At 42.9% G+C, this 13,379-nt stretch overlaps 1 protein-coding gene across 4 annotated transcripts in view; it reads right to left on the reverse strand.

Moving 5' to 3' along the window:
- Positions 1 to 13,379, reverse strand: part of LOC126293451 (uncharacterized) — a 693,872-nt gene that overhangs the window by 370,913 nt on the left and 309,580 nt on the right. For all 4 annotated transcript variants that reach the window (XM_049986686.1, XM_049986685.1, XM_049986684.1 and 1 more), the window contains exon 3: positions 1,816 to 1,924. In XM_049986686.1, the coding sequence (XP_049842643.1) occupies positions 1,816 to 1,924 (109 nt within the window). The remainder of the gene's footprint in view (positions 1 to 1,815; positions 1,925 to 13,379) is intronic.

Below are 13,379 nucleotides of genomic sequence, written 5' to 3' on the forward strand. Positions count from 1 at the left end.
AAACCAGAAAATCATGAATTCCAACTAAAATTTTAATTTGTGAGATTCAGAATACTGTTTCTACTAAATTATTATGCAAAAGGAATTTAAACATAAATTTTTAAGTTTCTAGCTCTTTTCTGTTGCGCCAATGATATTTACAGAAAAACATCCAAATTTCGAAAATGGTTAAAGTTATTGAACTGATATCCAACACATATTGATTTTGTATTACTCCTGACATGCTAGAAACGTTTCAGGTTATTTACTTCATTTTAAAGTATTGCGTAATATTTATGACGTCAGAGCTAGTTACAGCGCACTAGGCTGGCACACAATGGAAAGACTGATGTGAATTTTATAAGGCATGAGTATGCTGCTTCCCTTCAACTCGGACCCTTACGCCAGATGTCTCGGGTTCGATTCCTACTCTGGCACTTTATTCTTCTTCTGTTTCATTTTCTTTTTGTTATTCCACAAATTATTTAAAAAGTTTCTCCAACCTACATTATTTTAAAACATTATTTTAGCTCAGGAACGTAAAGTTTTTCATTCACTGAAAAGTATTCGCGTTCGTTGTTCTAGGTTTAAAGGGGTTTTGTAGGGGTCCCCTTGGGATTATAACGGTTATCTGCGCATAGGACTGTGTGCGCCCCGTGAGAAGTAAATGCAGTTTGTTTTTCGATTTCGTAGCGAACAGACGTGGCTGTTTCAAATTTCAACGTATTATTCCGATCCGAGGCCAAACATGTCGACAGGAGAAGTTGCTGGCTCACCTGGAATAGGAGAAGAAATTCCTGAAGAATCCATTCATAGTGATCTATCAAAATTACGATTCAAGGACGAAGTGGTGTGTTATCAAAAGCAGTCGATGGAAAATAATTAAATTACATCGACATCTTCGGAAGAAATCTCTCGCGATGGTATGCTCTTGTTTATAATTATTATATGTATAAAAATTGAATGTTTCCCAATCGAATTTGTTATTGTGATTAAAAAGGCAATGTTTCCCCTAATATACTTTACAATGAAAAATGGAAAACCCACCGCCATGAACTGTGTTGTTGGACAAAAAGAAAATCATTTTTATTCAATAATGTAAGTAATTTGTTAAAGATAATGTAGGTTTGGGAAACTTTCCGAATAATTGTTGTTGTTGGGTTGTTTTTGGGAGAGGAGACCAGAGTGCAAGGTCATCGGTCTCATCGGATTAGGGAGGGACGGGGAGGGATGTCGGCCGTGCCCTTTGAAAGGAACCATCCCGGCATTTACCTGGAGCGGTCTAGGGAAATCACGCGAAATCTAAATCAGGATGGCCGGACGCGGGATTGAACCGTCGTCCTCCCGAATGCGAGTCTAGTGTCTACCCACTGCGCCACCTCGCTCGGCGAATAATTGTGGAGTAACAAAAGAAAATGAAACAGAAGAAAAAAAAGTGCCCGAGGAGGGATCGAACCCGAGACATCTGGCGTTAGAGTCCGAGCCCTATCCATCTAGGCCAGACGACAGCTTGGCAATGGACTAACATTGTATACTAATAAGGCGCCTAAAAAACTTTGGGTAGATTTTTCCCCGAGAATTTTCCGGGTAGTGCGTCGTAATATTTTAACCACGTGAGGTGTTGGGGGTCCCCTTTCACCACACAAAATTTCGGACAAATCCCCGACCCCAAGGTCATGCAGTCTCCTTGTAAGAGTCACGCTGCCCGTCTGTAAAGAGCCGAGATGGCATCGGAGACGGTCGCAGCAGCTACGACGGAGAGCGCCCGCTGTGCCCAGGTAGGCCGATCGATGCAGGGAGCAGACATTAAGAGCAGACGGCGGAGGGCGCGCCTACCTGCTGACGTCATCCAGCGTCGCGACGCCGCCGCAGCCGACCCACTGGGAGACGCCCACCAGCCCGGGCGTCGGCGTCGGCGAGTTGTTGAGGTCCAGCTCTAATCTCTCTGCAACACACCGAGGGCGGGGCGGTCAGGTCAGCGACACACACACACACACACACACACACACACACACACACACATTCTTGTCATTATGAATTACCAGGGCTATTCCACTGTTAAATGCAGAGGACAGAGCAAATAGGTGGAAAGAATACACTGAAAGCCTCCATGAGGGTGAAGATTTGTCTGATGTGATAGAAGAAGAAACAGGAGTCGATTTAGAAGAGATAGGGGATCCAGTATTAGAATCGGAATTTAAAAGAGCTTTGGAGAACTTACGGTCAAATAAGGCAGAAGGGATAGATAACATTCCATCAGAATTTCTAAAATCATTAGGGGAAGTGGCAACAAAACGACTATTCACGTTGGTGTGTAGAATATATGAGTCTGGCAACATACCATCTGACTTTCGGGAAAGCATCATCCACACAATTCCGGAGACGGCAAGAGCTGACAAGTGCGAGAATTATCGCACAATCAGCTTAACAGCTCATGCATCGAAGCTGCTTACAAGAATAATATACAGACGAATGGAAAAGAAAATTCAGAATGCGCTAGGTGACGATCATTTCGGCTGTAGGAAAAGTAAAGGCACGAGAGAGGCAATTCTGACGTTACGGCTAATAATGGAAGTAAGGCTAAAGAAAAATCAAGACACGTTCATAGGATTTGTCGACCTGGAAAAAGCGTTCGACAATATAAAATGGTGCAAGCTGTTCGAGATTCTGAAAAAAGTAGGGGTAAGCTATAGGGAGAGACGGGTCATACACAATATATACAACAACCTAGAGGGAATAATAAGAGTGGACGATCAAGAACGAAGTGCTTGTATTAAGAAGGGAGTAAGACAAGGCTTAGCGTTTCGCTCCTACTCTTCTATCTGTACATCGAGGAAGGAATGATGGAAATAAAAGAAAGGTTCAGGAGTGGAATTAAAATACAAGGTGAAAGAATATCAATGATACGATTCGCTGATAACATTGCTATCCTGAGTGAAAGTGAAGAAGAATTAAATGATTTGCTGAACGGAATGAACAGTCTAATGAGTACACAGTATGGTTTGAGAGTAAATCGGAGATAGACGAAGGTAATGAGAAGTAGTAGAAATGAGAACAGCGAGAAACTTAACATCAGGATTGATGGTCACGAAGTCAATAAAGTTAAGGAATTCTGCATCAAAAGCAGACTCGCTGTGGCAAAAAAGTCATTTCTGGCCAAGAGAAGTCTACTAATATCAAATACCGGCCTTAAATTGAGGAAGAAATTTCTGAGGATGTACGTCTGGAGTACAGCATTGTATGGTAGTGAAACATGGATTGTGGGAAAACCAGAACAGAAGAGAATCGAAGCATTTGAGATGTGGTGCTATAGACGAATGTTGAAAATTAGGTGAACTGATAAGGTAAGGAATGAGAAGGTTCTACGCAGAATCGGAGAGGAAAGGAATGTGTGGAAAACACTGGTAAGGAGAAGGGACAGGATGATAGGACATCTGCTAAGACATGAGGGAATGACTTCCATGGTACTGGAGGGAGCTGTAGAGGGCAAAAAGTGTAGAGGAAGACAGAGATTGGAATACGTCAAGCAAATAACTGAGGACGTAGGTTGCAAGTGCTACTCTGAGATGAAGAGGTTAGCACAGGAAAAGAATTCGTGGACGGGCCGCATCAAACCAGTCAGTAGACTGAAGAGAGAGAGGAAAAAAAAAATGAGATGAAGAGGTTAGCACAGGAAAGGAATTCGTGGCGGGCCGCATCAGAGCAGTCAGTAGACTGAAGAGAGAGAGAAAAAAAGAAAGAAAAAACCCTAAAGTCATGGCCGGCTCAGTCATTATAAGAAATGGCTCTCCTTTTGGGTGAAATGGTATAACCCCAGAAATGCACTGAACAGCCACCGAAACTGGTACACCTGCCTAATATCCTGTGGAGCCCCGGCGATCACTCAGAAGTTCCGCAACCCAATTGGCATGTCTGAAGTAGTGCTGGAGAGAACTGACACCATGAATCTTGCAGGACTGTCCATTAATCCCTTGGGTGAGGTGGTGCAAAACAGCACGTTGCAAGGCATCCCAGATATGGTCACTAATGTGAGGACGGTAGTGATTTGTGCACGGATAGCTCAGTCGGTAGAGCACTTGTCCGCGAAAGGCAAAGGTCTCGAGTTCGAGTCTCGGTCCTGCACACAGTTTTAATCTGCCAGGAAGTTTCATCGTCAATAATGTTCATCTCTGGGCAGTTTGGTGGCCAGCGGAAGTGTGCTCCTGGAGCCAACTCTGTAGCAATTCTTGACGTGTGGGGTGTCGTGTTGTCCTATTGGAATTGCCTAAGTCCGTCCGAATGCGCTATGGACGTGAATGGATGCAGGTGATCAGACAGCATGCTTACATATGTTTACGTTTCAGAGTCGTATCTACACGTATCAGGCGTCCCATGTCGTTCCAACAGTACACGCCCCATACCATTACAGAGCCTCCGTCAGCTTGAGCAGTCCCGTGCTCACGTGCAGGGTCCATTGATTAATGAGTTTGCTGTGGCCGAGCGCTTCAGTCTGGAACCGCGCTGCTGCTACGGTCGCAGGTTCGAATCCTGCCTCGGGCACGGATGTGTGTGGTTAATTAGGTTTAAGCAGTTCCACGTTCTAGGACACTGATGACCTCAGATGTTAAGTCCCATAGTGCCCAGAGCCATTTGAACATGTTTCCACGCCTCAAAAGTGCAATGTCAGTGTCGAGGGGCCCAGGCGAGGCGTAAAGCTTTGTGTCGTGCAGTCATCAACGGGACACGAGTCGGCCTTCGGCTGCGAAAGCCCATACCGATAATGTTTCGTTGGATGGTTCGCATGCTGACGTTGTAGGTCCAGCACTGAAATATGCAGTAATTTGCGGAAAGGTTGGAGTTCTGTCACGTTGAACGATTCTCTTCAGTCGTCGCTGATCCCGTTCTACCAGGACCTTTTTCCGACCACAGCGATGTCAGAGATATGATGTTTTACCGGATTCCTGATATTCACGGTACACACGTGAAATGGTTGTACGGGAAAATCTCTACGTATTATTCTAAGGGATGGTTTGATAAAAGCCTTTGTCCTAGTGGTCGCAGGCGCCGCACCAGGCCCAGGGTCTTCCAGAGTACGAGAACATGCACAACAACCCCACCTGGTTGCAGCCGCTATTTTCCAACAATCGCCGAGGGATACATGTTTTGTTAACAGGGGACCAAGAAACGACGGAGAGGCTCCGTCCCCGCCGCAGCCGCGGTGGTCCACAACCCCACGACGACTACCTCAGTCCACTTCACCCCTCCGCCGCCCCACACCGAACCCAGGGTTATTGTGCGGTTCGGCCCCCGGTCGACCCCCCAGGGAACGTCTCACACCAGACTAGTGTAACCCCTATGTTTGCGTGGTAGAGTATTGGTGGTGTACGCGTACGTGGAGTATTTCTTTGCGCAGCAATCGCCGACGTAGTGTAGCTGAGACGGAATATGGGGAACAAGCCAGCATTCACCTACATCTATATACACACTACGCAATTCACCATACGGTGCGTGGCGGAGGGTACCTCGTACCACAACTAGCATCTTCTCTCCCTGTTCCACTCCCAAACAGAACGAGCGAAAAATGACTGCCTATATGCCTCTGTACGAGCCCTAATATCTCTTATCTTATCTTTGTGGTCTTTCCGCGAAATGTAAGTTGGCGGCAGTAAAATTGTACTGCAGTCAGTCTCAAATGTTGGTTCTCTAAATTTCCTCAGTAGCGATTCACGAAAACAACGCCTCCTTTCCTCCAGAGACTCCCACCAGAGTTCCTGAAGCATTTCCGTAACACTCGCGTGATGATCAAACCTACCAGTAACAAATCTAGCAGCCCGCCTCTGCATTGCTTCAATGTCCTCCCCCAATCCGACCTGATTGGGATCCCAAACGCTCGAGCAGTACTCAAGAATAGCTCGTATTAGTGTTTTATAAGCGGTCTCCTTTACAGATGAACCACATCTTCCCAAAATTCTAGCAATGAACCGAAGACGACTATCCGCCTTCCCCACAACTGCCATTACATGCTTGTCCCACTTCATATCGCTCTGCAGTGTTACGCCCAAATATTTAATCGACGCGACTGTGTCAAGCGCTACACTACTAATGAAGTATTCAAACATTACGGGATTCTTTTTCCTATTCATCTGCATTAATTTACATTTATCTATATTTAGAGTTAGCTGCCATTCTTTACACCAATCACAAATCCTGTCCAAGTCATCTTGTATCCTCCTACAGTCACTCAATGACGACACCTTCCCGTACGCCACAGTATCATCAGCAAACTGCCGCACATTGCTATCCAACATATACAAAAGATCATTTATGTAGATAGAAAACAACAGCGGACCTACCACACTTCCCTGGGGCACTCCAGATGATACCATCACGTCCGATGTACACTCACCATCGAAGCAGATGGAAAATTGCCTAAAAACTATCCACAGACTGGCCGGCTCACCGGACCTCGAACCACGTCCTCCGGGCGGATTCGTGCCGGGGACCAGGCGCTCCTTCTCAATCCAGTGAGCCGTGCATTAGACTAACCTGGCTGGCAATGTGGGGCAAGCGGAAGAAACAACGCAACGTAACGCACCGCAGATGTAATTGGAAACGTTTATTGGAAGACACGGATTTATTACCTGCACCATGAGGCAGAACAAGCGCTGTATCACCGTAACAGGCACAGAGGCGAGCGACTGTGCTCGGGCTTGCCCCAGTTCACGACTACCGGAGCGGATCGACGTCATTATAACGCGCCTGTGGGTTTTCATATAAACACAGTTAAGTTAAAAAATTATAGCTCGACTATATTTCAACTTTGCCAGCCAGAATTTTTTGGAACGGAACCGACAGTTGAACCGTCGTAGTGCAACAGTGAAATTAACAACTAAAAGAGCATTTCCAAACTTTGTCCCTTCAGTATATCAGTACTAAAACTTCTGAATCTCAGAATGACCAGATGACTATGTTATGCTAATGTTGATGTGGTGGTCTTCAGTCCTGAGACTGGTTTGATGCAGCTCTCCATGCCACTCTATCCTGTGCAAGCCTCTTCATCTCCCAGTACCAACTGCAGCCTACATCCTTCTGAATCTGCTTAGTGTATTCATCTCTTGGTCTCCGTCTACGATTTTTACCCTCCACGCTGCCCTCCAATACTAAATTGGTGATCCCTTGATGCCCAGAACATGTTCTCCCAACCGATCCCTTCTTATAGTCAAATTGTGCCACAAACTCCTCTTCTCCCCAATCCTATTCAATACCTCCTCATTAGTTATGTGATCTACCCATCTAATCTTCAGCATTCTTCTCTATCACCACATTTCGAAAGTTTCTATTCTCTTCTTGTCAAAACTAGTTATCGTCCACGTTTCACTTCCATACATGGCTACACTCCATACAAATACTTTCCAGGAACGACTTCCTGACACTTAAATCTATACTCGATGTTAACAAATTTCTCTTCTTCAGAAACGCTTTCCTTCCCATTGCCAATCTACATTTTATATCATCTCTACTTCGACCATCGTCAGTTATTTTGCTCCCCAAATAGCAAAACTCCTTTACTACTTTAAGTGTCTCATTTCCTAATCTAATTCCCTCAACATCACCCGACTTAATTCGACTACATTCCATTACCCTCGTTTTGCTTTTGTTGATGTTGTTCTTATATCCTCCTTTCAAGACACTGTCCATTCCGTTCAGCTGCTCTTCTAGGTCCTTTGCTGTCTCTGACAGAATTACAATGTCATCGGCAAAACCTCAAAGTTGTCATTTCTTCTCCATGGATTTTAATACCTACTCCTAATTTTTCTTTTGTTTTCCTTTACTGCTTGCTCAATATGCAGATTGAATAACATCTGGGAGAGGCTACAATCCTGTCTCACTTCCTTCCCAACCACTGCTTCCCTTTCATGCCCCTCGACTCTTTCTGGTTCCTGTGCAAATTGTAAACAGTCTTTCGCTGCCTGTATTTTACCCATGCTACTTTCAGAATTTGAAAGAGTGTATTCCAGTCAACATTGCAAAAGCTTTCTCTAAGTCTACAAATGTTAGAAACGTAGGTTTGCCTTTCCCTAATCTAGCTTCTAAGATAAGTCGTAGGGTCAGTATTGCCTCACGTGTTCCAACATTTCTACGGAACCCAAACTGACCTCCCCAAGGTCGGCTTCTACCATTTTTTCCATTCCTCTGTAAAGAATTCGCGTTAATATTTTGAAGCCGTAAGATCTTAAAAAGTAAGTGCGTTGAATAATGAACTAGAAAGATAAAAATTGTTCGGAATATGCATATGTATGTCACAAAAGTTGCATGTCTAAACTGGATGAGAACAACTTTACGATTCAGGTCTGCGTTTTTATGAAAAATTGAAGCTAGACTCAGAAAGCTAAAAATTCGTATGTAGCCCCTGCCGAGATTTTTTAATTTCCAAAGTTGAAAACCATTTTGAAGGGACGAAGATTTGCAACGATGGACGAAATAAAAGAAAATTTGAAGAATGCGCTTCGCTCGATCCAGAAAGAGGCCTAGCAAGACCGCCTCCGGAAGTGGAAACTGCGTTGGGAGCGGTGCATCAGTTGTGGAGGAGAATAAGGTAAGCGTGGAAAAATTTTGTGGACAAAATTTCGGATTTTTTTAACAGACCTCGTATAATGTGGCTTGCACACTATAAATTGGTTCAGTTGGCTCTGAGCACTATGGGACTTAACATCTGAGGTCATCAGTCGCCTAGAACTTAGAACTACTTAAACCTAACTAACCTAAGGACATCACACTCATCCATGCCCGAGGCAGGATTCGAACCTGCGACATAGCGGTCGCGCGGTTCCTAACTGAAGCGCCTGGAGAGTTTTTTTTTTTTTTTTTTGGATTATTGTTCTTTGTTGGTCGTTGTGTTTCGTCGTTGCGGACGTCACAAGACATCAGTTTAAGTTCGTTTGTTGATTCTTCCAATCAGTTTTTTATTACAGAGGCCCACCAGCTCTCTGACCGAGCACGCTGAGCTACCGTGCCGGCAAACTTTCACATTATATGCATATCGAGTATCAGACCATTTGTGTGATTGGATTGCACAGTTCCTAGACAACAGAATGCAGCATGTCATTCTCAATGGAGAAGTCTTCCGAAGTAAGAGTGATTTCAGGTGTGCCGCAGGGGAGTGTCGTAGGACCGTTGCTATTCACAACGTACATAAATGAGCTTGTGGATAACATCGGAAGTTCACTGAGGCTTTTTCCGGATGATGCTGTGGTATATCGAGAGGTTGTAACAATGGAAAATTGTACTGAAATGCAGGAGGATGTGCAGCGAAGTGACGCATGGTTCAGGGAATTGTAACTAAATCTCAATGTAGACAAGTGTAATGTGCTGCGAATACATTGGAAGAAAGATCCTTTATCATTTAGCTACAATATAGCAGGTCAGTAACTGGAAGCAGTTAATTCCATAAATTATCTGGGAGTAGGCATTAGGAGTGATTTAAAATGGAATGATCATGTAAAGTTGATCGTCGGTAAATCAGATGCCAGACAGATTTATTGGAAGAATCCTAAGGAAATGCAATACGAAAACAAAGGAAGTAGGTTACAGTACGCTTGTTCGCCCATTGCTTGAATACTGCTCGGCAGTGTGGGATCCGTACCGGATGGGGTTGATAGAATAGATAGAGAAGATTTAACGGAGAGCAGCGCGCTTCGTTACACGATCATTTAGTAATCGGGAAACCGTTACGGAGATGATAGATAAACTCCAGTGGAAGACTCTGCAGGAGAGACGCTCAGTAGCTCGCTACGGGCGTTTGTTGATGTTTCGAGAACCTAACTTCACCGAGTAGTCAACCAGTATATTGCTCTCTCCTACGTATATCTCGCGAAGAGACCATGAGGATAAAATCAGAGAGATTAGAGCCCACACAGAGGCATACCGACAATCTTTCTTTCCACGAACAATACGAGAGTGGAATAGAAGGGAGAACCGATAGAGGTACTCAAGCTACCCTCCGCCACACACCGCCAGGTGGCTTGCGGAGTATGGATATAGATGTAAATGTAGATGTGTAAGAAGTGTATATGTGTGCACTCTCTTATAGGGCATGGTGGTTGCAACGCGGTATGAGGAAAATTGTTACAGGTATGCTAGAAATAGTTCAACCAAAGCAACGCATCAGTAGCCAATTGTCTGTCACATGACCGTTTCTGTTCGATTTCATGGGTCTGGACACTGGGATTGCCGCTGCGCGATTCATGTGAAAGTCTCGACAACATAATATAACCTGTCTTTCTCTCTTTACTGTAGGCGCGAACACCAGTCGCAGCTCCCGAAGAATTTGAGTATTTGCAGACCTTCTTGCACACTAAAATCGAATTACTGAACGCACTTTGCCGCTGACAGAATCAACTATCTTAAAAGCGATTCTTTTTCAAGTACAGAAACACTACTGAAACAAAACAATGACTTCTACGACTCCATAAACAATCAACAAATTTAGCTGGATTCGTGAAACTTTGTTCGGAGCTGCTAACATTTAAATACATTGCAACCAAACAGCCCTTACTTTTCCCTCTCGTATAGCGAACATTAGTTCGTTATAGTCAAATCCAGTGAGTGCTCAAAAATACTTCAGTGACTATACCGATTTCAACTGTCTATCTTTATAAATGCGCCATAAATATTGAAGAGCCGATGCTCGTACTGCAGTCGAAGGAGATAAAAGCACAGCAATAGTGCAGAAGAAAGTCAGACATCGAGCTATCTGCGAAGGAAACCAGGGAGAAATTTGGAAAGAGTATTACACTTCAGAGAGAAGAAACAAAAATGTTTGATGCGCCGATGATATTGTAATTCTGTGACAAGACGCCAGAGGACTTCGAAGTGCAACTGAACGGAATGAGTAACGTCATGACAAAAGTTGATTCGACGAACATTAACAAAAGCAAAACAAGGGTAGTGGAGAGTAGTCGATTTACATGATAACGTGATCACTAATTCTCTGTTTTTGATTGATTGACTGAGTGATTTCTTTATTAATCCATGTAAAAATTTACATTGTGTGGATTTCGTCAGCAAAATCATATACAATACATTATACGTACAATTTATGTTGTTGTTGTTGTTGTTGTCTTCAGTCCTGAGACTGGTTTGATGCAGCTCTCCATGCTACTCTATCCTGTGCAAGCTGCTTCATCTCCCAGTACCTACTGCAACCCACATCCTTCTGAATCTGCTTAGTGTATTCATCTCAAGGTCTCCCTCTACGATTTTTACCCTCCACGCTGCCCTCCAATGCTAAATTTGTGATCCCTTGATGCCTCAGAACATGTCCTACCAACCGATCCCTTCTTCTAGTCAAGTTGTGCCACAAACTTCACTTCTCTCCAATCCTATTCAATACCTCCTCATTAGTTATGTGATCTACCCATTTAATCTTCAGCATTCTTCTGTAGCACAACATTTCAAAAGCTTCTATTCTCTTATTATCCAAACTAGTTATCGTCCATGTTTCACTTCCATACATGGCTACACTCCATCCAAATACTTTCAGAATTGTCTTCCTGACACTTAAATCTATACTCGATGTTAACAAATTTCTCTTCTTCAGAAACGCTTTCCTTGCCATTGCCAGTCTACATTTTATATCCTCCCTACTTCGACCATCATCAGTTATTTTACTTCCTAAATAGCAAAACTCCTTCACTACTTTAAGTGTCTCATTTCCTAATCTAATTCCCTCAGCATCACCCGATTTAATTTGACTACATTCCATTATCCTCGTTTTGCTTTTGTTGATGTTCATCTTATATCCTCCTTTCAAGACACTGTCCATTCCGTTCAACTGCTCTTCCAAATCCTTTGCCGTCTCTGACAGAATTACAATGTCATCGGCGAACCTCAAAGTTTTTACTTCTTCTCCATGAATTTTAATACCTCCTCCAAATTTTTCTTTTGTTTCCTTTACTGCTTGCTCAATATACAGATTAAATAACATCGGGGAGAGGCTACAACCCTGTCTCACTCCTTTCCCAACCACTGCTTCCCTTTCATGCCCCTCGACTTTAATAACTGCCATCTGGTTTCTGTACAAATTGTAAATAGCCTTTCGCTCCCTGTATTTTACCCCTACCACCTTTAGAATTTGAAGGAGAGTATTCCAGTCAACATTGTCAAAAGCTTTCTCTAAGTCTACAAATGCTAGAAACGTAGGTTTGCCTTTTCTTAATCGTTCTTGTAAGATAAGTCGTAAGGTCAGTATTGCCTCCCGTGTTCCAACATTTCGACGGAATCCAAACTGATCCTCCCCGAGGTCTGCATCTACCAGTTTTTCCATTCGTCTGTAAAGAATTCGCGTTAGTATTTTGCAGCCGTGGCTTATTAAACTGATAGTTCGGTAATTTTCACGTCTGTCAGCACCTGCTTTTTTTTGGGATTGGAATTATTATATTCTTCTTGAAGTCTGAGGGTATTTCGCCTGTCTCATACATCTTGCTCACTAGCTGGTAGAGTTTTGTCAGGACTGGTTCTCCCAAGGCCGTCAGTAGTTCTAATGGAATGTTGTCTACTCCGGGGGCCACACATATATTTAAAGTATCTTACATTAGTTTTATATCCTTATGTAATTTTATTGCAGGCTACTTTAATTACGCTACATGTTTTAATTCAGATAGTCCGTTACTGCGTAATAACTTTTATTTAATAAACATTTTTTTTTTAGTTTTGTTTTGAACTGTCCAATCTTTTATATTTTGGGGTAATTTATAATATAATTTAACGGCATTGTACAACAAGCTCTGCTGAGTTTTAACTTTATTTTTCCTCTCTAGATGCAGATTGTATTGGTTTCTAGTTTTATAACTGTATACTAAGGAATTTTTAATATAGCAGTCTTTTTTTTTTTTTTTTGGCATACGTAATACTTTGAAAAATGTATTCGCAGGAAACAGTTAGGATTTCCAGCTTTTGGAAACTTTCGAGGCAGTGTAGCACTCATTTTTTTTTATTCATACATAATACTCTGAAAAATGTATTCACAGGGGACAGTTAGGATTTCCAGCTTTTGGAAATGTTCAAGGCAGTGAGCCCTACTGCCACTCTTGGTTATTATACGAATTGCTCTTTTCTGTAATTTTAAAACTATTTGAATAATTTTACCGTTGGCTCACCAAAATATTATTCCATAGGTAATAATAGAGTGGATATAAGAAAAATATACAGATCTGACACATGTAGTATCACACACTGCAGTCAGAATTCTAAGAGCATAGCATGCTGTAGCGATTCTGTTACTAGCATTGTAATACATTCTTCCCACATTATCTGGCTGTCAAATGCATACCAAAAATTTTGTGTAGTCTACACATTCCATAGTTTCATCGTTTAACTTAAAGTTGTTATAGTGTGGTTTTTTGCAGATATAGAAGCAACAG

Source organism: Schistocerca gregaria, chromosome 10 (genome assembly GCF_023897955.1).
Source record: "Schistocerca gregaria isolate iqSchGreg1 chromosome 10, iqSchGreg1.2, whole genome shotgun sequence".
Taxonomy (NCBI): Eukaryota; Metazoa; Arthropoda; class Insecta; order Orthoptera; family Acrididae; genus Schistocerca; species Schistocerca gregaria.